This window comes from Rhizoctonia solani, chromosome 6, assembly GCF_016906535.1.
Source record: "Rhizoctonia solani chromosome 6, complete sequence".
In the NCBI taxonomy this organism is placed as follows: domain Eukaryota; kingdom Fungi; phylum Basidiomycota; class Agaricomycetes; order Cantharellales; family Ceratobasidiaceae; genus Rhizoctonia; species Rhizoctonia solani.
The window spans coordinates 1295564-1322109 of record NC_057375.1 but is presented as its reverse complement, the minus strand read 5'-3'; the positions used below and the strand labels follow the sequence as shown (position 1 = coordinate 1322109).

General features: G+C 49.1%; 5 protein-coding genes and 1 non-coding gene across 6 annotated transcripts; 2 read left to right on the top strand and 4 right to left on the bottom strand.

The window, feature by feature from the left end:
- Positions 1-717: 717 nt before the first annotated feature.
- RhiXN_05845 (cytochrome P450 family protein) lies at positions 718-5036 on the top strand (the record flags this gene model as incomplete). Its single annotated transcript, XM_043325661.1, has 15 exons — positions 718-878; positions 931-970; positions 1021-1174; positions 1235-1362; positions 1412-1551; positions 1610-1793; positions 1845-2000; positions 2050-2202; positions 2257-2397; positions 2439-2483; positions 2537-2638; positions 2689-2850; positions 4102-4534; positions 4582-4865; positions 4932-5036. 15 exons carry the CDS (start codon positions 718-720, stop codon positions 5034-5036), a joined length of 2388 nt encoding a protein of 795 aa, XP_043181093.1.
- A 2401-nt stretch (positions 5037-7437) lies between these two features.
- On the bottom strand, positions 7438-8337 carry RhiXN_05844 (RNA recognition motif domain-containing protein; the record flags this gene model as incomplete). Its single annotated transcript, XM_043325660.1, has 5 exons — positions 7438-7715; positions 7767-7817; positions 7864-7928; positions 7981-8028; positions 8180-8337. The coding sequence occupies 5 exons, from the start codon at positions 8335-8337 to the stop codon at positions 7438-7440; spliced, it is 600 nt and encodes a 199-aa protein (XP_043181092.1).
- A 122-nt stretch (positions 8338-8459) lies between these two features.
- On the top strand, positions 8460-8544 carry RhiXN_12391. Its single transcript has one exon. It is a non-coding gene; the product is annotated as a tRNA-Tyr (tRNA).
- A 3052-nt stretch (positions 8545-11596) lies between these two features.
- RhiXN_05843 (F-box-like protein) lies at positions 11597-19465 on the bottom strand (the record flags this gene model as incomplete). The annotated part of the gene is made up of 9 exons (XM_043325659.1): positions 11597-11687; positions 11747-11966; positions 12021-12220; positions 14771-15807; positions 16122-16410; positions 16482-16672; positions 16723-17613; positions 17674-19045; positions 19092-19465. The coding sequence occupies 9 exons, from the start codon at positions 19463-19465 to the stop codon at positions 11597-11599; spliced, it is 4665 nt and encodes a 1554-aa protein (XP_043181091.1).
- Positions 19466-19809: 344 nt separating this feature from the next.
- RhiXN_05842 (mucin 2, oligomeric mucus/gel-forming) lies at positions 19810-20972 on the bottom strand (the record flags this gene model as incomplete). Its single annotated transcript, XM_043325658.1, has 2 exons — positions 19810-20406; positions 20454-20972. 2 exons carry the CDS (start codon positions 20970-20972, stop codon positions 19810-19812), a joined length of 1116 nt encoding a protein of 371 aa, XP_043181090.1.
- Positions 20973-22652: 1680 nt separating this feature from the next.
- On the bottom strand, positions 22653-25333 carry RhiXN_05841 (cytochrome P450 family protein; the record flags this gene model as incomplete). The annotated part of the gene is made up of 18 exons (XM_043325657.1): positions 22653-22816; positions 22874-22902; positions 22958-22990; positions 23045-23149; positions 23221-23535; positions 23594-23626; positions 23687-23753; positions 23814-23904; positions 23964-24114; positions 24167-24236; positions 24292-24394; positions 24449-24480; positions 24545-24584; positions 24644-24669; positions 24719-24762; positions 24817-24911; positions 24972-25069; positions 25132-25333. 18 exons carry the CDS (start codon positions 25331-25333, stop codon positions 22653-22655), a joined length of 1698 nt encoding a protein of 565 aa, XP_043181089.1.
- Positions 25334-26546: the final 1213 nt, after the last annotated feature.

Genomic DNA, 26546 nt, shown 5'->3' with positions numbered 1-26546 from the left:
ATTTGATTGCTATCTCCGCCCTCCAACAAACAGGAAGACAACATGATCGATCTTCTTGGCTTCAACGATCAGAGGATTACACTCGGAGCATACCCTAATTTAATGACTGGCCGCTCGGATTTGCCTAGACGCTCATCCCTGAAACCACGTACAGTAGTACCCCTTGACTTGCATATTGATGGTTGTGAAACTGGCATTTTTGACACCGGATTTTGGGCTGTCCGAGCACCGCCTTCCAAACATGTACATTGCGAGAACACGAAGAGTTTTCAGATTTGTAAGCTAAAGTGGGTTTTTTTTTAGCTTCTGGGTCACACATAGACGGGACTTGGCCACCCAAGGGCACACATATATGATATACAGGAAAAATTACGGAGAGTGGTTTAATGGCAAAATATCATTATGATTTCCTTAAATACAGCATAATGGCAGTGACAATACAACAAAAAATGCATAATATCTATTCGCAGTTACCTTTGGTTGGTGAGTGGCTATGCTTCATTAGCGGGGTGGCTGTGCACAACGGAAAGCGGGTGGCAGAAAGCGCAACTGGTGAAATCCGGCATTTCCGGTGAAACTCACGTCATTTATGCAAGTAGAGGGCTCTTGAGAGCCAATTGACGACCCTCGATGACCTTGATGGGATGTACATGTAGCTTAACTGGATTATGGCTTAAATGACATGTTTTCTCTGTACTTTGACCTCCATTCCCCGCCATGAATAGCTACGTCCGTTATTCAGCTTGTGCCATATTCGTATGGATGCTCTTAAAGGTGCTCCGCGTAGGAAGGCGAGAGCCTTTCCTTCCACCTGGGCCAGCTGCAGTACCTATTCTCGGTAATCTTAACATCTTTCCTAAACTCGAAGCTCATTTCAAGTACGCGAAAGTTACCCAAATTTTTGCTCACTGACCAAACGATGCACTATAGACTGACGGAATCGGCGCGTCAATACGGGGGATTGTACTCGGTGAGTTCCATATTCAATGATAGTTCAGCTTACATTGAAGCCTTGGCCAGATCAAAATGGGTCCCGGAACGGCGATTGTAATCACCGATGCCACGGTTTTGAAAGATCTTATGGACAAGCGATCTTTATCAACCATTGATCGACCTCCGAACTACATAGCTGACCGGGTCACTGGAGGAATGAGCATGGTTATGTCTCGATACAGTGAGTTCTCTTTGGGATAAAATCAGGTTAGCCACCACCTTAATGCTTGCTCGTTCCCAGCGGAGAATTGGCGCATTCTTCGGCGTGCATCTCACGAAATATTAACACAAAGCGCATGCGCTCGACATATGGCTATTCAGCGGGCAGAATCTTCGCAGCCACTGCACGATTTTCTCACCGATCCCAAGGTTTGTCTTCGCTTCTTGTCTAGTTCGACCTGCTGAGCTCTCATTCTAGGGATTCTATACTCATATTAGGAGAAATTCAGCTTCAGTTATTTTATCCGTATTGTTTGGTAAACGGGCACCACGCTTTGAAACCAAGGAAGTGTCGGACTTTTTCGAAGTCCAACATATGGGAGAGGATTTTAACGCCAGGTATACCCTAATTTGACTCAATTTATACTCAGACCCTTCTAACGACCTGTATATGTAGGTTCCCTTCCCCAATCGATTTCCTTCCCTTTGTTAAATGGATGCCCCGGCCACTGGCTCGATGGAAAGATGTTTGTGATGAGACCCGTAGACGTAGACGCCAGCGTAACCTCTACTTTGGGCTCTTGCGTGAAACTGAAGAGCGAGTTGCAAACAACTATGAGAACGGATGCTTCATGGAAGAGGTACGATATCGAAGCCGCGATTTTACTGTTGCTAACAAATACGTGATACAGGTCCTCACCAGACAAGCAGAGTTTGGAATAAGTCGAGAGCTGGTGGGGTACCTTGGCGGAGTAATGATCGAAGGCGGGTCGGATACGACAAGTTCATGGGTCCAGTCTCTTATCTTGGCCCTGGCCGCGTTCCCCGAGGCACAGAAGAAGGCTCAGGTACGGCCATTGTCTCATTACACGGAACAGGTTTACATAGACTGCCCAGGACGAGATCGATAAAGTTGTCGGGGCAGATCGGTTGCCAACTCCGGATGACTTCTCTGAGCTGCCATATATTCAAGCAGTCATCAAAGAAGTTCATCGCTGGAGACCAGCAGCTCCCCTTGCCGTCCCTCACGGAACTGTCGACGAAATCTCTGTGAGGATTGACAGCCATTCATCCAATCTATGGACTTGACGATATATTTCATAGTACCGAGGCTACCGAATTCCAGCTGGCCCAACAATCTTCGTCAATAACTGGGGTATGCTTCACGATCCAGATGTATACGAACGCCCCGAAGATTTTTGGCCCGACCGCTGGCTGCAGAACGAGTTTGGCACCAAACCTGAGGTGATTAATACAGACAGGAAAAATAACATATGGTTTGGCAGTGGAAGGAGGTTTTGCCCCGGTGTGCATCTAGCAAAAATAGTATAGTAAGCATTCGTCCAGTACCACTAGAGTAATCAGTCGTGGACTACTTCTACAGATGGTTAACACGATGAACCTCGTGTGGGGCTTCAATTATGGTCCTGAAATTGATGAAAAGACCGGAAAGCCTATTCCCATCGATACCTGGAACTATGCAAAGGTCCTTTAAATCGATATATATCCCGTGCCTTTAAACTAATAGTTCTTTAGGGTATCTTGACATGTCCGGAGCCATTTATGGTTACCATCACTCCTCGTAGCAAGCAACATGCAGAAGCGTTGGAGCATGAGTTTCAAGCTAGTAGTACCGCTTTTGCTCCGTATGAAATTGGGTTGGGAGATGAAGACAAGGAGTTTATCAAGTCTCAGCGAGTGTAGTGTCATTTTCATTTTCTCGTGAGTGTAAAGGAAGCACGATCCATTTCCCATCAACTGGTTATGGCTTGGTTGTTTGTTAAAAATGAGATTGGCTTGAAGCTAAATGTTCATCTTATTGAATGCCAGAAGAGAGTGTTGCTTTTATCCTGATATCTCAAATCCGTGGGCTTAAGCTTACATTTATTGCTGACTCCGCCAAGCCTCTACAGTTTTGATGCTCCGCAAAATCTACCGAAGCTCGTGAGACCATGGTTCTCGATAATCCGAGTTACGCTTCTTGAGAACCATAGCATAAGATCCAGTACCTTTTTCAGAGCAGCCGATGTTCGAGTTAGCACGTAGGGATTGCGATCGAACAATGCTTGAAGGATCTCACGAACACTGGGAGCGTTGTGAAGAAGCTGCAGTTTTTGTTGAATGAATTCGCTCTAGTAGCGAATAAAACTAGCGTTGGCGTCAACCGCCCTCAGCTTCAGTGCACAACATAAGCTCCGCAACCAATTGATAGCAAATGGATCACGTCTCTACTCCCGATTCACGGTGGAAGACAATACGAGCCGTGGTTAGAATGATAATGTAATCTTGCGCGAAGGTTTGTACAGCCACAGCTGCTTCTCTCCAATTGCCGATCATTCCGCTCTCGTAACCAAACACCTGTAGATATGTCACCGCGTCGATTTGCCGCGACAGTTTTAGTCAATTTGGCTACGTATATTTGAGATAGTGGCATCAACTGTGTGTCACTTCCAACTATAACGATAGTAACTTCAGCTCACAAAATGTCCACATCTGGTCGGTCTACAACAGGCTGTACCGCATTCCGCTCTCGTAACCAAACACCTGTAGATATGTCACCGCGTCGATTTGCCGCGACAGTTTTAGTCAATTTGGCTACGTATATTGAGATAGTGGCATCAACTGTGTCACTTTCCAACTATAACGATAGTAACTTCAGCTCACAAAATGTCACATCGTCGGTCTACAACAGGCTGTACCGCATGCAAAGCCAGTGTGCAGAAAAACATCCGCATGATAAAATTCACAACCTTTGAGTGCAGGCGCAAGAAGTGCGACGAAGGAAAGCCACATGCCAACGATGTTTGACCTCGGGAATACCATGTGGCTACGAATTCATCGCGTATCCAGATAGTGTGACACACTTGACAAAGGACAAAGCCCGCCCTCGACCCGAGGCGATCTTAGCGAAAGCTGCCAAAAACGATGGCGCCTCTCATCTTTGACTAGCTGGATTCACTTCCGAAACCAACTTTTTCGCAGTCACGTTTGGCCCCAGGAGCGAGTGTAGCTGCTATCAAGACCTCATCCGTGATGAGGAATGACGAAACAGAACATAACTTACTTGCCGCTTCCTTTGGGACGCTATCGGTGCTTCACCAGTTTTGTCTCACTTCTCTACGCACGCAAATGTTCCCTGATACCGACAAGTTGGTGCATCGTGGATTCAGCCGATCCCATATCCAATCTAGCACGGGAATGTCATCCGGCGGCGGCGCCATTCCCAGCATGGACCTGGAAATGACTTGGCCTTATGCCGACAACTGTGGAATTGACGAAGATGATCCTGATCCTGAAGGGGTCCAGACGATTCTGTCTATAGCTCCTGCCATGGATAGTATCTCAAAGAGAACACACTTCCGTTTGTACTCCAGTCCTGTAAGTTAGTATATCCTCTTTGAGGCCTAAAGATGCTAATGACGATCTCAGACTCGCGCTGGGCTATCGTTGCTGTCTTCGAGCCCCTTAAAATAGCGCATAGTGCAAAGGAGATGATTGTCCAGCTATCATCCGAGGATACACGAACGAGGTGCATCCTAATAGCCAATGATGCATGTGTTTGGAAGGCAATTGACAGTAGACGAAGGCGTCTCGTTTGTCTCCCACCTGACCTCGGAGGTGCGAAAAAGAGTTCTAAATTCTTGACTGAGTCATCCACATTCGCCCGAGCTGAACATACAAGATGCTTTGCATGTATTGGACGGTACCTTGAGGTATGGTAACAACACATAAATTACTCGGCTTCGGCTCTCACTTTTAAATTTTTCCATCATTGATAGGTATTCACACTCCAAATATACACTCAACCAATGACAGCCTGCATCCAATTACTAGACGGGCTCCGGCTTTTCGATCGCATGTTCCGAGCTACCAGGGCAGCTTAATCTTTCGACAATTAACTTGAATCCCGCCTGAACATCCAACATTATGCAGCCATTGACATCATGACAAGCGCACTTACAGGGAGACCTACTCTTCAAGTACCACGTACCGTTCTCACTCGAGATTTGTGAAAGAATCTATCAAATCCAAGAGAACTGCGGGTTGTACTGGCTTCATGGTGTCCCAGATCAATTTATCATGATGCTAGCCTGGATTAACTCCCTGTGCGAAGTACCGGAGCTGGCACCGACTTGAATTGATCGCTCGGATAGAGGAGGATTTGCAACAAATGGGTTTTTTATAAGCCAATCTGGGACTCGGCGTTACGCATTGGGAGAATAGTCGTTCAAGAGTGTTGGCGTCATGTAATGTCTATTTACCTTTACATGGTGCGCATATACTCGCGTTATCCTACGAGTGAAGGCTGATAGTACCGGAATAATGTAGGCTCTATGTGGTGCCAATGCCAACGATCTCCGCGTAATACGAGCACAGAGAGGATTCATGCGTCTCGTCAAGGGAATAAAGCCTGGGCGAAATCCAGATGCTTTCTTGGTGAGCCCAATGATCATTGTATGTAACGTAAATAAGTTCGTTTCCCCTCGCCTAACTTGATCTCCAGCTGGTGTTGCCACATCTAAGGAGCGAGACTGTGATATCCTCCGTCGAAGAGTTCTCATCCTTCGCGAATACGCTACTCCAAGACTTCTGGCAATGATGCATGGATGCAAGTAGAGGACGTTTGGGCGAGGACAAAATCTGAAGGACGAGCGGCCGTATGGTCAGACTTAAGAGTAGCTTGTTTCAGAGTGTCGGGCAAATAGCTAGTCCTCATGCATGTTCATTTGTTGATTTTCCACAAGGATTCCCAATATGTAAGCATTCGAGTGGTGAGTTTTTAGTGCATTAGATATGAGTCATATGACCCTTGTCACACTATGCGGGTTTGTTTCCCACAGAGCTTTGACTGAACGTGATTCTGAATTATCAATCACCCATCGCTGATAGAGAAGTCAGATTCAGATGATTAATTTGAGTATCTATCATACGCGGTGTATGTATTGTTCTATGAAGAGTATTACTCGGTTAGCGTATATCGTATACTGAGATATTTACGGGCTACGGCTAGTCAGGTGAACCAGTTTTGTTCCGTAATGAGACATAAGAACCACATTATCCTGCATCTTGTTCTAAACATAGCCGAGCGAAGTCCTCAAGATACCTGTGGGAGTTCTGAAGCTGGTATATAGACTATTTGCCTTGGGAAAATTTCAGCCCAGGGTAGAGAATATATGTAATGGTCGCAATGCTGCAAAATGCTAGCACAGAACCATCCCACCCTGCTCGTAACCCCCCCTCCCCCCAACCTCGAGTTCTGCCATGTCTGCCCCTGCCTCAATCCTCTCCATGTTCTCTCTAACCGGTCGTGTTGGATCGTGACGGGTGGCAACCGTGGCCTGGGCCTCGAGATGGCACGCGCCTTAGCTGAAGCGGATGCAGCTAGGATCTACGTGTTTGATCTGCCCGAGGCTCCTGGTCCAGAATTCGTTACTATTTCTGAATCTTTCAAAGGAAAATTCGAGTATATCTGTGGGGATGTGACCGAGCACAAACCATGTGGCAAAAAGTCCAAAAATCGCAGAGAAAGAGGGAAGACTAGACTTTTGCGTTGCGGCCGCGGGGATCGCACTCGCAGAGTCATGTTTGGAGTTTAAGGCAGAAGATTTCGAAAAGACAATGAATGTAAACTGTAACGGTGTCTTTTATACTGCCCAGGCGCGAGGCAGATGGCAAGTTCGGGACCGAGGGAAGTATTGTGCTGATTGCATCTATAGCCGGGAGTATTGGTCTTCAGGCAAGTTTCCAAGCAGATCCACCGTGTCAAAAAAAGAAACCAACACATCTTGGATTTAGGATATGCAAATCATAGCCTACCAAGCAAGCAAGGGGGCGTTCTTGCGATGGGACGAACTATGGCGACTGAACTCGGGCCCAAATCAGGGTAACATCTCTGGGCCAATCTTTTTATCTTTTCATCCTTACTGACTGTGCACAGGATATATACCTACGGATCTCACGCGCCCTTTCTTCAGTGTCCCGGGTGTTACCGAAGGCTGGGCCTCGCAGAACCCACTTGGACGAATTGGAAGCCACACGAGGTGTGCGGGGCGGCGGTTTGGCTTGTTTCTGATGCATCGACGTACTGTACTGGCAGCGAGTGAGTGCTATTGGTTTATCTGCCGCTTCCTACTGAAGATGGTTCCTAGCATTGTTGTTGACGGGGGACATCGCGCTTGGTAGGATGAGAAGTAGTACGAGGAAAACATGAATATGATTAAATGTACTCGTATTATCAGAGTGAACACTGGAACGCTACCGCAATTTCGCCCGATGTTCAGGGACTCACAACTGACCAACAATCTCATTTCTTCCGCACAATACCAAGCGACGCCTGCAATGCAGCTTTCCGGGTTTTTCTTTTACGTGAGAAGAAAGAGCGGGGGGACGCGAGGCAGCGTTCTTGATTGATGGAGGGATTATACCGAGGTTTAAGAGCGGGCCGGGTTGGCCTGTTGGCTCTGGGTGTCGACGAGGAACTGATTGTACACTCTGCGTTGAGGCTGGCACAATTGAGGGCGGCGGTTTAGCAGGAAGTGATAAAGGTGTAGAAGTTGGGGGCCCTAGTGAGAATATAAGACGCTTTTTTGGTAACGCTATGAAACTGAGCTTACCCAATACTTCCGACAGTAGAGCATCTGCCTCCTTGGATGTCCTCTCGCGTTCTAACACCTAGTTTGGCCTCCAGTGCCGCGATCTTGGCAGACGTACTTTGAAGCTTGTTCTGGGTTTTCATCAAAGAAAGAGTAGTATGTTTTGGAGGAGCTGCGTGGCGTCTATGTTGCGACAGTTAGTCAAAATAAACCGAGAAATGTGAGCAATACTCACCGGTGAGGGCCCGCTCCCGAGTTACTGTAAGTTGCGTGTGTGTTCTGACTTGCAAATGTAACGGTAATACGGCGACGACGAAGTGGCTTGTCATGGCACGCTACGAGGGCTTTGGTAGCTTCCTACGCCCAGAATATTTGAAGCAGTGCATATAAGAATAATATTATTCTGATATCAATAGACGCAATAAAGTACATACTCGTCCACAGAATGATCCAGATTTCCGACGTAGAGACGAGTTCCCCGTTGGTCTTCTGGGCGAGAAGCGGGAGTTGTATCTTTCGATGTAGATGGCTCGGGCTCAATATCCTTAGTGGGGATAGTAAGTACTTCCGTCGTCGTGGGATTCGCAGCCATGAGCGTGACGGCAGAGTTGAGATGGTCGGGAGCAAAGCGCCACAGCAGCGTATGAAGGCTGTGTCGTTTCCGGGCGGAAGTGATTTGAAAGTCTATAGGTACCAGGCTTACTCATTTATTAACCCTTGGTAGCTCAGTTGGAAGAGCGTGACTGTAATTGATAAGCTTGCCATCTCAAGGTCAATGGTTCGAACCCGTTCCGAGGGATTGTTTGCCTCTGCTAGCCGTAGCACCCATTGCACCCACTTCTACAGAATAAAAACGATGGTGGAAATATGCAGTTGAATTATACTACAACTACGGACATGTTTAATCGTGTATTTTCACTGATCTAGCCACGACCCCATTTCGTGATACCCAACCAACCATACAAGAGGATAACACTGTTTTGTATAGTGATCTAGTAATTCATATTACTACCAATCCTCACAGACCGAATCAAATGGTGAGAGATAATACCATTGCCTTATATTTTAACAATTTACATCCATGCAGCAAAGAGTCTATAGAATCTATGTTACAGCTTACCATGTGCCTGTTCAAGGTCTATGGGGAATTTTGTAGTTTGAGAACACGGTGTTTAGGATTAGTGCCCATGAATACAGGGATAGACCCTTGGACAAGAATCTATGCGTCAGGGGTAACTCCCAGCAAGCCTAGTGTCTGCCATATCAAAATGCTGGGACCATCGATGTGATTCAAGTATTAGTTGGTCGTTCACCAAGGATTAGAAACCCATACCAGCATACTATATGCGTTGGACATGGTGAGGCTGAGAAAGTGCCTATATCTGATAGAAGTCACTGTATGCCCTGGCCTACATTAACAAACTCATCGAATGGCAGGATTGATCTGAATGCTCGGCGCCATATTAGACGCACGAAGGACACTAATCAGTTTGAGAGCGGGCCCAAAAACTTTACGTGCAGTCGCGTTTGACTGGAATAAAGAATCATATTACACTGGACGTTCAAAACGCACCACAATGATATACACCAGGAACAAAATCTACATCGGACAAGTGGATTACTTGGAGAAGTAACGCATTTTAGCGGAAATATGGAGGAAGAATATGGAGGCGATGAACGACAACGACAACATCATGACAACGAATGGATCCCTGGAAAAAGCATTAGCGAAGCTCGCCACGTCGAAGACACGATAATTTGGTATTGTGACGTATACTTACACACGGAGACCTTGTGAATCATCTGTGTACAATTTCAGCATTGTGCTACTGAACCTCCAGCCGGCTGCGCGAGCGAATTGGGTTTTTGAGCTGTCTGGTATTGGCGCGTCGACTAATAGAAATCAAATGCAGTCAGAATCTACTAACGAACTTGGAAGCATATCCAGACAGCAACGCCTATGGGCTTATTCATATCGAGTTTTAATAGAAACTTGCTTACCGAACTTGGCCCGCACCAGGGGGTCTTGAGATTGCACTCCCAGACCCAGGTCGAGGAGGCTGGCCAGTGGGCGCAGATACAGGAAGATGGGCTGGAGTCGGACTAAAACAAATCAATGCGGGTAAGCATATATAATCTATCCTCATTATTGATTTAAATACCATTTTGTGGAGACGGAAGAGCGGATGAGTAGAACGGTTTGGAGCTGAGTGCTGCTTTGAGCTGGCGAGAACGTGGCACAACCAGCTGCACAGCCACTGGACTGACATCACGTGTATGGTTCAAATTACTTCTTGACTCCCTGGCTATCATCTCCAGAACCCTGGACCGTAACCAGTCAGGGCCAGGTATCTCAAAGCCAACACCATATGCTCATACGGGCCCGGAATGGGATAAGCCCGGCCGATATCTATGAACTAAGGAACACAGGAGCTCTCTGACACAGTGATATCTGCTTGTTTCCGTAGCGGCTGATTATCGATCTACTGAAACTGGTGCGCCCAAAATTCGGTCTTCATGAAATGTGGGTCATCGAGAAAATTCTGTTTCTAATAAATCATACATAGAACTGGGAGCACAGTGTCCCTGTCAGAAGACGCAACATTACCGGGCATCACTCTAGCGACTACCTTCCCCTCTCGGATGATTTGATCATAGTTGTCTGCAGACGTGAAACTTGAAACTCGGATTTATTCGGGAGGCTCCCAAGGATGGCCCCCATGGAACTGAATATTTCTATTTAATCTAATATACAAGACTGGTAACAATAAGACAAAACTTAACTTCCTGATGCCTAATCTGTATAGATCTGAAGATGGTTATCGTCACCGACTATGATGATAGTATACCTTGAGCATCAGTGCCCACTTGATAGGTTCTCCAATCCTGGGGGTCATGTAGGTAACTGTAAGTGTCCAATATTCGAGTTTATTCCCCATTATAAGCCCAGAGCTCGTTTATTTTATCGAAGTGTAAATTCACCATATATGCCGTGGATGCGTTTCTGATCTCAATTGAAGCATGCCACTATTCCGATCCGCGCGCTTAGACGATGCAAGCCCTGAGTAATTCTATCACATATTCGGTTCCCAGAATTAGGCGCAAGAAAACGAGGGCTAAAATTGTTTGCTAGAACACAGAACTACAATTCTAATCTTCATCCTCTCTTAAACCCATAGGTTGAATGGTAAACGACCGAAACTTGAACCTCCGGGTGATATACGTCCCCGGATAGCCCTATCCACAACTTCCTGGGCCTGATCCTTACTTAAACCAACACTTGAAATGGCGCATGCATGCTTCTCCATATATGCGCCCACCCATGTGCCCCTATTTTCCCGACATCTTGGAGCCGCTTTTCAGTCGGCCAAAGGCCTATAGGTACCAACATGGGCTTGTATTCAATGTCCCTGAACCCAAGCATTGGCTCGGCAAACATCAATCCCGACGACGGGTCCTCTGGGGTAGTCCATAGCTCCGAATTTGGTTCCAACCACGTGGCATATCCTTACACATACTTACATCAACCCCCTGGGTGAAAGCGCAGTGCGTGTCATCTCAAGAGCCTTAGATAAACCCGGTAGTCGCTCGAGCGCAGGTGAGCTTGGGTCAGCTGCGTCATACGCTGAAAGTTCCCAGTTTCCGAACAGAAACAATCCCCCTGGGCGAAGCACTCTGTAGATTTCACGGATGATTCTTGGGGTTTTTGAGCTAGTTTATGGGTGTCATTAGGCTGTAGGTGCGAACTGGAATTTCATATACTTACATGCATAGCAGCGTGCCGGAGGTGGACTATATCGAATGTATCGCCTCGCTCCGCTATACCGTTGTATAAATCGTAGACCTCGAACTTAACATTCGGTTGTGGAGTGGGGAATGAGCGGCGTATTGTCCACACTCGTAAAGGAGACGTGCGGGAATTCGTTAGCCATCTCCTTGACCCTATAATACAGAAATCGTTCAGCCGGGCTCAATACCAATCATACCAGAGCTTGCTTTACCACGATCCCTCAGCAGTAATCAGATCAAGTACCTTCTTTTCTCTCCCATCAATTGCCGGCGAGAGGATTTGGTCCACTGGACCAACATAGTTACCACCCAGGAAGATCTTGAGTTGTATATGTAACATGAGTCGCTTGACTTCGTTAGCGTCGGTGGGTATTGCAATCGGCAGGTTTTCATCTTTTGGAAACATTCGCCCGTTAAGCTCCTGGAAGTATTCTATAAATTCATAGTCATTGATATAGTGCGAGCCCTTGACCGAGTAAAGCTCACCAACGGCTTCCTCTGACGCCAGGGTACTCATGGTCTCGTCAGTGAGCTCTGAAGCAGAGCTCGAATCGATATCGCTAAACGTATCGTCCTGTTCCGTGTCATTTACAAAGTAAACAGGGCCGGGGTGGTCTGCCGTTGGTCCATCGCAAGTTGTTTTGGGAAAAGAGGACTTAGTGTTTGCCACTGTTTCTGTGACAAGGCTATAAGAGGGCTGAGCTCTTCCAGTTCGTTTTTTTGTGCTTATATATATCATTTTTTCTGTGACCCTGCCGCCACATTGTTACTGATCAATTTCTTCCTCATTGAAACTCAAAGAATGGTATACGGTATTCATCGTTCATCTACCGGAGGCAGGCAGGGGTTGAGCTTGCTTTGGTGGGGTCTATCCATTTGAAGTTGGCCTGATGCGATGCTTTCCCGAATTCCTACCAGAAAATACGGATACTATCAAATTTATGGTCTCTATGTCTTGATCCTATCGCAAATCGCCGCACCAATTTGAATCCACATGGTGCAATGGAAGTCCATGATGAAACAACCGTTGATTAGCCCTGGATTCGTTTATTCTCGTCGATGTGCAGTTCTGCTTCTGGATAATAGACGCTCCAGCCTAGTTACAATGAAAGCCACGTACATATGCGTGTAAACGTTGACCACGACCGCTCTTCCTCGATAAATGCGATCGGAAGATGCAATTCCGATGTCTGTTACTCAATTGCCGGATCCGCGTTCATGGTGGGCCCTGGCTAATTCAGACCCATAATATCTCTTGCGTTTATTTTTGACATGTTCACTAAATGATTCGTATTTAGAGCAGCACTTGGATCTTGGATCTGCTTAGGCGATGGTGCCTTGTAAGCATGTGCGCCAATGACCCTTAAATCCGTGTAAACAACTTCGACTTACTGTACTTGGTGAATTTTGCCTTAGCGCCACGTTCCTGAATCTGGGCTTGTGTGTCTTTACGGATTAATATATGTATAGCGGCGATCATTTCTCGGTCCCGAATTAGTTTCAATCGTGCCACAGCAAAAGGCCATCTAGCTATCGAAACCAATCGAACTCACAGGGGCCAATATATTATGGCACTCATGACATTTTATGGGATAAACATGCAATTTGAGTGACTGAAACCCGTACTTGCTCTGGCCGTTGATCAATCGACGAATCAGGAAAGTCTCGCGCCCAAGTTGCTGAATTCGAGAGAGAAAGAACAATTGGCGGCAAAAAGTAACATCGGTTTCATCCAGACTCCACCTCAACATTGTCCTACATCATTTGTCATAGCTTGTCTCAGCATACTTTTCATAGATGTCTAGCAGTTCGCCCTTGAGGAGTCAAACAGGGACCAAAAAGGTACTTACAGACTTAGGGTCTAGTCCTACCCCACGTTCCACCTCGAAAAAAAAAACCCGCGTTCGAAACACCGTCGAGTATAGTCATACTCCCACGATATTCTCCGTAATTACCTTTCTAGAGCGCTCGATAGCAAGCCTGATATGGCCCATAACAGTTTGACTCGAGACTCTTTTGTCTCGCCATCGCCCGACTAACTCAATCACCTGATCGCTTGCAAAAGTATAGTCAAAAACGATCGGTACCTGGGCTCGAGCTCAAAAGCCTGTACTGTACTGGCACTGATCGCACCTACGTAATGTTTGGCTCGACCCGTCGGAAAGCTCAGAACCCGGCGGAGCCTTTTATGCATACATCGATCATTTCCTTGTTTTGAGGTCACCATGTGATTCGCGCGTCGAGCACCTAACACGGAATAACCAAATCAAGTTCAAGTTCGGTTGGCTCCTTTATGGATATGAGGGAATTTGAACCTGTGCCTACAATGGTTCACATGCGTAGCCAATAGGAGAAATTCAGTCTTAGAATCCTTTGATCTCTTTCAAGTCCCAGCCGGATTTGTAACACGAACCATCTAGTTCTGCAGGGTTGAACGGGTTGGCTATTTTGACACTATGAGCGCCCAGTCAATAAGGATGTTTGTGAGGTACCTTGAGATACGCGGTAGACTTGCCCAGAGTGACAAGAGCAACCTAACGGGTAGGAATAGACCAGTGATAAGACCAGGGAGCGTATAAAATGACGCGCAAAATTTATGCGTGAAATAGATTGAATTAAATACGTCAGACCTTTTGAGGGTATGTGCATACTTTGGAAACGCGTCATGTCATACTAAATCCTGCAGTATCTTATGGGTGCGACAAATACGTTTACCGATGTGTACAAAGCTCCGTAGATCCGATTTGAATGTCCTATTTCTGCACGAAGGCCCATACTTTAATAACCGCAAAGCCTCCTCGTTGGAAATGAAGCTGTAGCGCTCTTCGTGCACCAGCTCATCGTTTTACACGATTGTTCCGTTTGAGGATAGCGTCACCCGCTGGATTCCTAGCGCCTCGGAAAGCTCCTGAATATCTTCAAGACGGAGACCCTCGTTATGTACCAACACCAAATGGGAAAGAGACTGATTGAGAGACGGTATTTCTCCTGATTTTAATTCAACACTGCCGGGGAATTGGACATCATCACACACGCAGCGCGAGTGCCAGTTCCAGCACGTCAAAAAGTTCGCTGTAACTTTTCCATACTACAAGATTGACAGTCTCCACATTTGAGTTAGCAAGAACTCCCTGACATGATAGATTTCAAGGGGAACTTCCATGAGTTCAATATAGTTATTCAGCGCCTTTACGCCTGGTACAACAAGTCGAAACAAGTTAGGTGATTCCACGCACAGGTCATGCAAATCATAGAGATAGACTGATGTCGCTCCATGCGAATTGGACAAAGGTTCATCTTCGATGATGTTAATATCAAGGTGGAGTTTCTGTAACCCTGGGCATCCAGAAAGAATAGTCATAAGCTCCGACTCGGGAATCGAAATGGTGCTGAAACGTAGCAAAACAAGTTTAACAAGGCCGCGGTACGCTGAGCTTGTCCAAGGAAGATAAAGTCCGTCCATCCAAAGAGAGGTGACCGAGCTAAAGATGTTCTCTTCATTGGAAGTGGGATTGAAAATGTGGTGTTCGTCAATATAGGCAAAGGTACGGGAGCCGGTTGGTCGAAGTGACACGAAAACCTCATTGAGCTTTCCTGGTACACAGCCATGAAAACAAGCATGAAGGAGCGAATCATACAATTGCCCGGGCGCGAATTCGAGGTCGACCTGTATTTCTGCCTCGATCGCATATGCTTGAGATGCGGCAGCTATAAAGGGGTTTATGGGCCGCGGAATGACTTCGATGCCTCTGCTAATCGAGAAGATGTGGTGCACGCGAACAGGATGCTCCCCAGCCCGAGCGAGGTGCCGTTCCGCACGATCATAAAGACGCTGGTAATCAGCCGCCCAAAAGTTAAAGTCAATATGCGTCCAGAACTGCGGTGAAGAGAGCAGGATATTTCGCCAACGCGAGCAAACATGTGATAGTAACTCTGGCTGCTTGGGTAGAGCTCGATTGGCGAATGAGATTGACGGTAAGAGTTGGCGCAGTGCTCTGAACGGACCCCATTCGAATATCTGCATGAGGATTTCAATCGGTAATCTGTTGATCGCAATAGCGGACGACCAGTTGCGAACTCGTTTGATCTTGGCTTTGGCTTTATCAATCGTCTCCGCGTACGAGTTGACCATATCCAACTCGCAGGATATGTAGTCTGTAGGATCTATAAGTGCGCCCGTGGGATCCTCTTCAACTGCGCGTTCGATTCCACCACATACAGCGAGGTATTCATCTAGCGCATCTCGAAGCCGATTGCTTGCAACGCTTAGTTTCTCCATCATGGATGAGAGTACAGCACACGGGGGTTGCGTGCGTGGAGTGTTATGTAATAAGTATATTTTCCTTTTTAGGATGAAATGCAATTATTCAAGTAATACAATGCCCATATATATGCGATCAAACGGTATATAAAAGCGTTTGTGTGAATACACGTTCGGGTAATAGGCCAAAAGAGAGAAAGCAATATAGCAATAGGTACACCGAACCAAGTATATAGAAACAGACATAGAGAAAAAATGTGATATGGTATGCTTTTCAAAACGGTATAATGTTCTTTAATCTTACAGCAGTCTCTCTTCTCCCTCACTGCCCTGATCCAAATTTCTCCCGGTCGACTGGAAGAACGCAAGAGCCTAAACGGACTCTTGCCGGTAGGCGGGCCAAACTCCATACCGGCTGTCTTGGCTGGGAACAAGCGCACGCTATTTCCGACCCTGGCCTGGAGGTCCGCGAGGCCTTCGTTCGTACCTTCGACTTCAACGACGATGTACCCATCCCACATGCGGTCCACAGTAGCTGGAGGACTGGCCGAAGGGATTGGAAGACCAGAGCGAGTTTGGAATCGTGAGCGGTGAACCCAGCGAACGACGGTGTGTCTCCCCTCCTTGGGGTCTAATAAAAAAAAGTCAACACGCAATCGATAAGAGGTACCATTCAAAAGACCTACGTCTCGGTCTGAACCCGATCCTGAACGAGCTGAATATTTCGCGCAATCTCGGCAGCATACGGCGTAAGATCAATATGGCACAGCGGGCTATTCGACGTGCGAATGATCTTGTGCCAATACGAAGGCGAAAACGCCAACGAATGGATGTACTTGGGAAGTTCCCCCGTAGTCGAGTATGTGTAGTCCAAGTCCTGCACAAATGCGTTAGCCCCACGCGGTCGGATACGGACCCAAAACGGACATACCACCAAGTAATTTCCATCCCCCAAACCATGCGCCCTGCATTCCCCTCTCCAACCGCCGCATCCCAAATAACATCCCCAATCCTCAAGACGCCCAACGCCCCAGCCCGCTTGAGCTCCTTTTCACAGTCCAAGACGCTCGCATCGCTCAACCACGCCCCTTCTTTGCTGGGTACAAACACCCTCAAGAGCGGCGCACCACCCGATTTAAACAGCGGACTCCTAAAGTCCCCGTCCGGGTGCATGCACTCGGCCTGTTCGCGCAGCCGGAGGATGACCTTGGTGTACGCCCGACACGAGCTCGCGAGGGCGCGAACGAGGTTACCTTTGCTCGCTGCGCCAGGAACGCGCTCCTTGGTCTGTTCTTGCTGGGCCCGAACGGCGAGGAAGCTCTCGGCAATGGCGCTGTACCTGTACACGGCGATACTCACGCCGCGCATGTATGCATTCAGGTCACGCAGGGTAAGCCCGACCGGCTCGCGCTTGTGAGACTTCCACCGAGCGTACCCGACTCCGCGCAACCAGTACTCGAGGACTTCTTCGCGCAACGCACGGGTATCTTCGAGCTGTCGACGAATCCCCGCGTTCAAGGCGTTCAGGGCGTTCCAGTCGCGGAACGACAGGTGGGGCAAGAGCGCTGCGATCAACGAAGGCATGTTCAAGTGGGTTTCGAGCGGGTAGATCTTGGGTGGTGGAGGAGACCCGGGCGGGGTCGTCGTATCGGGCTCGGCTTGGTTCATCTCGTCCCCGGCGGGCGCCTCGTCGGTGAGAGCCGGCGTCATAGGGGGTCTATCGTGTCCGTGAACGTCCAGGCCGTTAGGGACACGAGTATCATGGTCGTCGGACGACAGGGGAGGAGAGAGCGGCATGGTTCGTTTCGAGGGTTGGTCCTGCTACGTTCAATCAGCACCTTGTCTATCGGGGGACTTGACATGCCACGCTCTACTCACAGTTCGCTTGGGAGTCTTGACAATCGTCGGCGGTGCTCTCGCAAACGGATCGTTCCCCCCCTCAGTCCTAATCCAGGCCCAGGACTCGGGCTGCGCGACGACCGATACTGGCCGTTCGCTCGACGCTCGCTCGTCGCTGCTCCTAAAGCTGCTCGCACCATCAATCTTGCGCGTCTTGACGAGCAAATTGCGTTTCTTGGCGTGGACCGATTCGTCGCTCTCGGACCGGGTCGTCGGAGCTGGAGACACCGCACGTCGGTCCGCTGGGGCCGGAGACACTGCACGTCGATTGCCCGGAGCGGGAGAAACCGCACGTCGATTGCTCGGGGTGGGGGACACCGCACGCCGATTGGCCCCAGTCGGAGACGGCGCACGTTGGCCGGTAAAAGTAGGAGAGACAGCCCGAGGGGGTAAAAGCCCCCTCTGAGGAGTCGAGGACGGAATCGAGGAATGGTCATGGGCGACAACGCAGCGGTCGTGGTAGGCGTCATCCGAGCGGTGACCATCGCGCTCGTCGGGCAGCCGACACGCTCGTAGATGTAGGCGTGGCGACTGCGAACGAGGGGCCGAAGTGTTGATCGTGCGAGTCCCCCGATCGCGAGTTTGGTAGGGGCGGGCGGGACCTCGAATCCGGGATCCGACTCGAGAGGCATGGCTGTGCCGTAGGACGATACGGACATGGACGATGGCGCGCGTGGGGGATCGATTGAGATTTTCGCGGAGGGAACTGGGCGGATGGGGAGACGGGCCTGGGCGATTCATTGTCGTTGTGTTGTTGGTGGTTGAGGCAGCTCGCGGTTTGGTGGAGCAGTCTTGGAAGCGGCCGATTTGGACTTGGACGGACTTGGAGGTGGCAGGGGTGTGCTTGGGGAACAACACTGACGCTGCTCGCTCCCGAATATACAGAACTCCTTGCATCGGGTCCCGGAACAGATAATCCAGCGCCTTGGGGAGACACAGGCGTGGCGCGTCCAGACCCGGCGTCAGCAACGATAGAACGAGCCCATGTCGAGTCGCTGACTCCGACCGGGCTCGTAGTGAGTTGGTTCCCAACGCTAGGTTTAATCGGACTCGCCCGCCCCTCGGTATGTTGACTCGTCCGGGCGTCAGACGATAGCTTGGTCTCGCCTCGGATGAATAGCTCGGACGAGGGTCGGGAAACTGGCTCGCCCGTCGATCACGAACATCCGAGACCTGACCCTTGCGGACGTCCGATACTTGAGTCGTACGTGGGTCCGACGGCTGAACAGCAGGGAGCTGAGAAACCTTCCGGATCGAGCTCACACTAGACTCGTACGCGTTGACTCCACCCGCTTTGGGCTCTTGCAATTGGCCGCTCGCATTCTTCGACTCTTGAGTGCTCGTGCTCGTTCTGTGCTCGTTGAGACTCCCGTTGGCGCCTACACTTCCATACGCACTCCCGGGGGTAGGTCCGTAAGCAGAATAACTCGGCCCGTGGCTCGAGGGAGAGTGTTTGTACGGTGTTGAGGGGAGGGTGAAGAGGGTGATGCGCCGGGCGGTAGATTTCCGTGGGCTTTTTGGGCGGTGGTGGTGGTGCAGATACGGGCACTTGGGGTGGTTGAGATGCCGCGGTGTTAACCTGAGTCGTAGGCTGAGATGGAGGGGGAGATGACTTGTCTTGGGGATGTAACGAGTCTCGGGGGCTCATGGCAGAAGGCGCCGTGGGAGTCGAAGATCCAGACGCTGCACTCTTGGAAGGCAGGAGCGGGGGTGGAGATACAGCAGGGGACACGGCCTGATACGGTGCCGAATGGGACGACGGAAGAGGCATGGGGGCCGTCCCCGGATGGCGAAAGATTTCTCCAGGCTGGACACTCTTGACCGTCGGCGTGCGCGAAAGGTCGCCGTATTTTGGTTGGGGACGTGTGCAGTGGGTTGACTCGCAGTGGTAGGATTGGGCCTTGCAGCTGTAGAGCTAGGTCCTGCGACGGTTGAGCTGGGCGGGACGGCTGAAGTGGACGTGCCGGCCTGAGTGGAGGTACTACCCGCCATACCACCTCTCCCTCGCTCCCTATCCCGCTCCCTCTCCCTTTCTGTAGTCTGAGGAACCGCGATCGCGCTCCCGCCCCAGGTTCCCGGTCCACCGCTCAACCCTCACATCGGCACTACTCACGCTCATCCTCCTCGATGCAGGATGTCCAGCCGGAGCCGGGGTACGATTAACAGGCGGTTGGAAGGAGTGCGCTTTTTGAGGACGTTGCCCATGGACATGCTGCTCGGGGGAGCATGGTTGGGATTGGGCTGGCCGGATGGGTTGGGGGGTGCCGCGCCGGGCGGGAGGAATGGCTGAGCGGCGGGCACGGACACAGGTTGAGGAGCAGAAGAACCCGGCTGGGCCCAGGTGTACGGGTTGACCTGACTGCCGCCCGTATAGAAGCTGTTTCCGCCTCCGTGGCCGTCGTCGGACTGGCCAGAGCGCCAAGCGTATGCAGATGGAGTTCCTGCGACGGGCGGAGGGCCGCGTTCTCGCTTGCTCGATGCTGACGCGATGTTCGAGTAAACAGAGCGAGGCTGGGCATGACCGGCGTTGGAATGGGAAAAGACTGATGTATCGTCGTCGTCAAACGAGGGCCGACTGGATGGTGGGCTCTTGGGACCAGTGACGGATCGGGTAGGGGGAGCGGTCGGGATGCGAGGTGGAGGGTGGGAGGGTTTGGCGGTGGTCGGGGGAGCGGTGACTGAGCGTTGCGGTGTGGAATCAGGTGTCCTCACCTGGGGTGATGTCAGTCGATGCTTGAAACGATGATAGCACAACGTACATTACTGGGTGCCCTCCGCATCACACTCTGCATCTTGGAGGCCATAAAGGGATCGGCAGCAGCGACAGCCTCGAGACTGAGGCGCTTATCGACAGAGGTCTTGCGGTCGCGCACACTCGATCCAGATACAATGCGCACACTCGACCCTGTGTTTGCTGGCTGAATCGGCTCTGGAGAATCGAACGAAGTAGCAAGTTCCCTCGCCCATGGTCTATCATACCCAAGTCGGTTCGCATCGTCTTCTAGTCCTGATTGGTCGGTGCCATGGACGGTGCACGGCTCTCTGCCCCTGCCTTTGCGCGCAGACTCAAGTTCTCGAACGAGTCTGCACGGGCAAAGCGTGCATAGAGGGGAGTGATGACTTGTTCGGTGGTGTGTGCTCCCATAGGATCGTCTAGAGGATGGCTTGGGAGCAGTCGTGGGCGGCAAATGGCCTTGAGCACGCGGTCGAGAGATGGCTGGCGGCGGCTGTTCTTCCTGAATCGCATTGCTCGATTTTTTCTTGCCGAATAATCGCATGGTGAACCGAGTCGTATACGCACAATCCCACCAACACCACTCGTCGTGTTATAATTTCTGAGCCCGAGGGGGAGGACCCTTGTGCTGATGCGTGATCCCAGTTTCCAAGGGAACTAACCAATCACAGTCGTCGCCATGTCCGTTACCTATACACAACTCTTGTCCGTGACATATTATCCCTCTCGATGGCTGTCATCCACCAAGCAACCGTCCGGCCACAAAGCACCGGAACAATCCCAAGTTTCCTTGGTTATCAGCCACCGCGTTCGATCTCCATAAAAACAAAACCAACTGTCCGTCGATCCCGCATGCCCTCCCCTCGCCTTCGTGGACCTCCAAACCCAATCACTTCGCTTGTTCCGATCCGGATCCGATTTCATTCCTGCCCATTAGATTGCTACAAGGTTTTCCTCCAAAGCTGATTATCCCTACCTAGGCAGGACTTTTATTCCTCCATGACGTCACACCAAGTTCCTACATAAATTACACCCAGTTCTTTCATATATTTTTTACCGTAACGAGGTTGCTTTCGCTGGGATCTGGGTCCCCGCACCTATTTAACCCGTTCCACCCATACGTCTATAATTTGAGCCCGCGCACGGAACCTGATTGCGTGCTAAACACAATTTGCCGATCCTTGATTCCATGTCTGTCTGATGTGAATCCTTTCCTTGGCAGTCATTCAACATCGATGGAATGCCAAGTTTATCCGAACCCCCTTGGTCGATCGAGGTCGCTGGGTTCCTGGAGACGAAGCGTGGCTTGAAACATGAACTTGCAGGTACAACACTCGCACCGTAAGCGGGTGACTAATGCGATTTGTCCGTCCCAGCTGCTCTCCACTATCAGCCTGGAACCTCTAACAAGACTTGCATTCACTTTCTCAACAATCATTCGTAACCACGTCGTCTGTTATTTTGTATACCGTATTGAATTCAATCGCCAGCGCGAGCCGGCAGGTACGTAAGACGACCGTATGTTCGGCCGCCAGATTTGAAAAAGAAACGACTCTACTATCGGCGCGCCATTCAAGAGAACCACCCCCGTGCTCCAAGTATATATTCACAATTCAACCACCTTATTCGTAACGAGGTTGCTATAGACTTTATAATTACATTCACGTGTCTTTTAATTTCTCCGCTCGGTTATCAAGGGCCAATAAACTGAACACAGTCCCCCTCCCCCAAGTACAATGATCCCCTTCATTTCTTCGGGCCGGTAATACCGGTCGAAGCCCTACACACCCACATGTACAGTCAGATCGGCTTTCTTAATATTTAAATTTCTCGCGTCTTTGGTACCCCACAAGTCCCGACGGGTTTTAATTTATAGTGTAGATAGCTTTAATCCCCCGCTATCGACTGATAAAGTTTATGTGACAGAAAGAAGAGCCAGCACTTGGTACTAAAACAAGGAAATCCCAACTGGATCTAGGCGAGCTCATTATTGATGGCGCACGAATCTCGACTCTAAGGCCAAGTGAGTCGGATTGAAGACCTGGATCTGTTGCGTCCAAAGTCAACAGATCCCAAGTGAAACATATATGCCCGTCCCAAACTTATAATTCTTACAAACAAACACCCGCCGTCGCAAAGATGTGCAACATCTGGTTTGATTATTGTAGCTTCGCATGTATGGATAGAGAGATTGGACAACAACAAACCCCTCGTAAAGGGTTCTCTACAAGACCGAAACCACCAGCGGCATAGCTGGCCTTATCCCCTCTCCGAGCAAATCCTTGGTTCCTTCGACATAAGGGAGCATGCTGCCGGCCATAAGCCAGACGGCCTTGGTGCTCCCAGGCTCAAATTTGAACGATTTGACGAGTGTGGATAGAACGGTCTCTGATCATTTCAGATTGGTTAAACATGGGTGCATGCCAAATGACAAATGATACTCACTAAGCTCGAGCACAGCGAATTTGAAGCCGCTGAGTTACGCGAGGATTAGCATGGGATGCGGGGCGTAACTGGGGATAAACTTACATGCACGACCTGGGACCTGCAGAAAAGGTCATGCTGCATATCGTATGTCAGAATCACAGTGCTTTCGCATTCTTTTGATACCCTTACAGCGACGAATAGACGCCTGCCGTCTTTGAGTCCGACACCGAATCAGGTAGCTTTTCTAGCCATCGTTCCGGTCGAAACACATCTGCATCTTCTCCCCACGTCTCTCTGTGCAGAAAAGCAAAAACAGAAACATATGGGTTTAGTCAAGCACGGGTCTCACGGGAGCTTGCACTCACTTGGACCGGTTAGCCTGCCCGATAGCGGCGTGGATCACTGTGCCTTTCCGAACTCGGATCTCCCTAATCTCCTCGCCGTTCTTTCCCTTGATGGGATATCTAAGCGGCACCGTACAATCCGCGAGCGCTTCCCGCTCGAGTAGTGCAAAAGGGGGATAAAGTCGCAGCGTCTCGCGGCAGATCGCGTCAAGATAAGGTAGTTCTTGAAGTTCGTCGTACGTGAGTTGCTCTGATGCTTTGAGCAACTCGGCACGGAGGTGGTCTTGTATCGTCTGATTCATAGCAAGCAATTGCAAGAGCCGAGTCAGCGCTCCACTAAATAAAATAAACAAATTAGTACAGGAACCCCTGGTATTCGAAGCGGAACTGGTACCTGGTTGTTTCGTGGCCTGCAAGGATCAAAGTACTGTAGTTTCAGGTTGTCAGCAACTGCCCTACGCTACTTGAGACAAGAGTGAAGACCAACTTCATCTGACCAAGGAGTTGATCCTCCGGGAGTCGGTCTTTCTCACTTGCCTCCATGTTTGCTTTAACTACCACCAGCCAAAACCCGAGTGAGCATCTTCGTGTATCGCGGGTACATAATCACTCACGTAGAATAGACATGATATCATGCAACTCTTCCCCGTCATCAAGCTGTCCACTTTTGAGCCTATCTTTCTTGAGTTCTAGGATAGATTGGGCCTAACATGCCCAAAGTTGCTAGTTTGTCATTTATTTTTATGTATCCGAGTTGTGCTTACCTGGTCATCCTGGACTTTGACGATATGCCTAAGTCTCTGAACAGATGGTACGGGCGCCCACTCGGCAAGCTTGCGCTGTAATGCTTTAGGTCTCAAGTGACAGAAAAAGGGTATGAGAGCCTTCAAGGGGATGACCTTGGCAAAAGCAGGGCTGCATCGTTTCAATCAGTGGGAGCAAGAGAATTTAGGAACTAGAGCCATACAAGAAATCCTTGATTGCAAGGCTATATGCCGAGTCACCCTGTTCGAGAATGCCGAAAGTATGTCCGAGACCTGATTCAAGTGGAATAAATTCACAGTATTGCTGACTTTAACTGGATCCACGTACCCGCTTGTCCTATCAGCTCAAGTGCAGTAGCTCCGCACCATCTCAACATATCCATTTCTTTTTTCCCTGAGTCGCCCATCTCCTTGATCATAGAGTGTTTTGTCTAAAAAATTCGGAATTGAGCATATATATACGAAATGAGCTTACAAGCACATACATTTTGAGCAATTGCGCCAAAGACGGAAACCACTAACGTGGGCGTATACAGTTAGCCTTTTGAACGAGTGAATTGCAAAGGGGTGGTTACGCTTACGGGACTTCATATGTTTGCTGGTGAATACAGGGTTGAGCATCTGTAGCGGCGCGCATGGGTCAACGATTGCTAAATAGTACTCCAATGTTAACTATGTACCTTGCGTTGCACCTTATGTATGTTTCCTAAGAAGACATTCAGTAGACGCAATGGGAAGAGTAACAAGTGGCCTACCATAAGTTGAAAGCAAGCCTGGACCCAAGGTCGCCGCGTTAAAACTAGGAAGGGTATCCCGTTGGCTAAGATAGCAAGTCTCAACTATTCCGACTTACTCGTAGAAATATTGTTCGTGGCTAAAGGCAGTATCTACGCCTTTGACGAGAACCTCGTGTAGGAATCGAGGATCGGAAACAAAAAGCTCCTCTTTCTAAAAAGTATTTGCTATTAATTGAACTGTCTATTGCTTGGTTGGGAGACTTGGACACACCCCAAATATCCCCTTGAGCTTGCATACCGAGCCGTATTTATCTTGCAGCTCATCATGGAATGGAATGGCTTCGGGGGTATTAAGTTTAACAAAGTGGCCTACAAGCGCAAAGGTTAGAAACTGGGGGGTTTAAACACTTTGAGTCGTGGTGCATATGTACCAAACACAATATTAATATCATCACTTGGAGGACCATCGATGTTGGGGTAGTTTGGTGGTGCGATCAGCTTTTTGACAGCATACCCTCCCATAGATGCGAATGCCAGAGCAATAGAACTCTCCAGAGGATGAGTTTGGAGAAATTCGGCCGCCTTGTTGAGGAGCCACTGCACTTGGTCGAAGTCGAGATTGGTTTCAGACATGGCTGCTTAAGGATGGCAAGATTTACTAGTACTGGTCTATAATCAGAATCACCCCTGTAGAACTCTTTATATACGTTCTAAACGGCGCTCCGAGAGCAGAAAGCCTGATGCGCGCGCGCCGGGTTAGTGAGTATGAGAACAAGTTAACACAATATTTGGACAACACGTAGTGCCAACCTGGTCATATATAGTGGCAATGGATCCTCCGCACACATTCTATTGGCTGTAGCCACATAAGTTGCGCGCGGTTAACTTGGGATGATATGCATCTCAGGGCACTTCATCCCGAGCAAGGATGAAATGTTTCCAAGTACTGTCATACCGATTAGTAACGACAGGGTTCTCCGATTGTGCACAGAGAAAAGAAACGCAGCTAAAATTGGCTGGGCGAGGTAGGAGCTGGTTTGCAGGGGAGCCCCACTTAAATTAGATGGGAAACTCATTTCTCTTTCAGTGGGTTTCCATATGGTAACATTTTATTGGTTCACACGCGTACATGGATTCCCTTGCCACTTATGCCCAATTTAACATTTTTTTTCAACCTATATCAGCTACCGGTCCCGCAGGTGGTTTTACGTGCAAATGGTAGTTAATTTTGATTGTATAATAGGCGAATACAGGTAAAAATACACGAAGACGTATCTGATAAATGCGTGCGGAAACACACAATCCTGCGCTGGGATCATCTGTTGGGGCACCTTGCCGGGTTCGAGGGTATAGCGCCGATAGGTGTTTGCATTAGGATCGGTCGCGTGTTCGAACTCTAAGTGGGCCGCTGATCGGGAGAATAATAAATAAATAGAGGATAAATTCAAGTGGAAGCCAGAAATTCAAAATTAAAGAATAGAAAGTTCAAATTCGAGGTGAAGGGGTTTGAGTTCAAAAAGAGTGACTGGTAAAGGAGGAGATATTGTTTGGGTGCGCTTGGGGGGACTGTGGCCTCTTTGCATGTACGCTCCTTCCCCTATATAAACAAACGTGGAAGTCCCAATGCCTTCCATCGCTTACAACTACAATTCACTTGTATGATATACTCATATCTATTACCTTGTATCCCAACCCCTCGACTCGCCGGCTTTGTTGCACGACGAACCCCAAAAGTACGGAAAATCCGCATGACGTCCAGATTTTGCCAGACATCCGCGCCTAAAATCGCAGAATACGCACCTCGACGACACACAGGGGTGAGTTGAAGATGCGGATTCATGGAAAA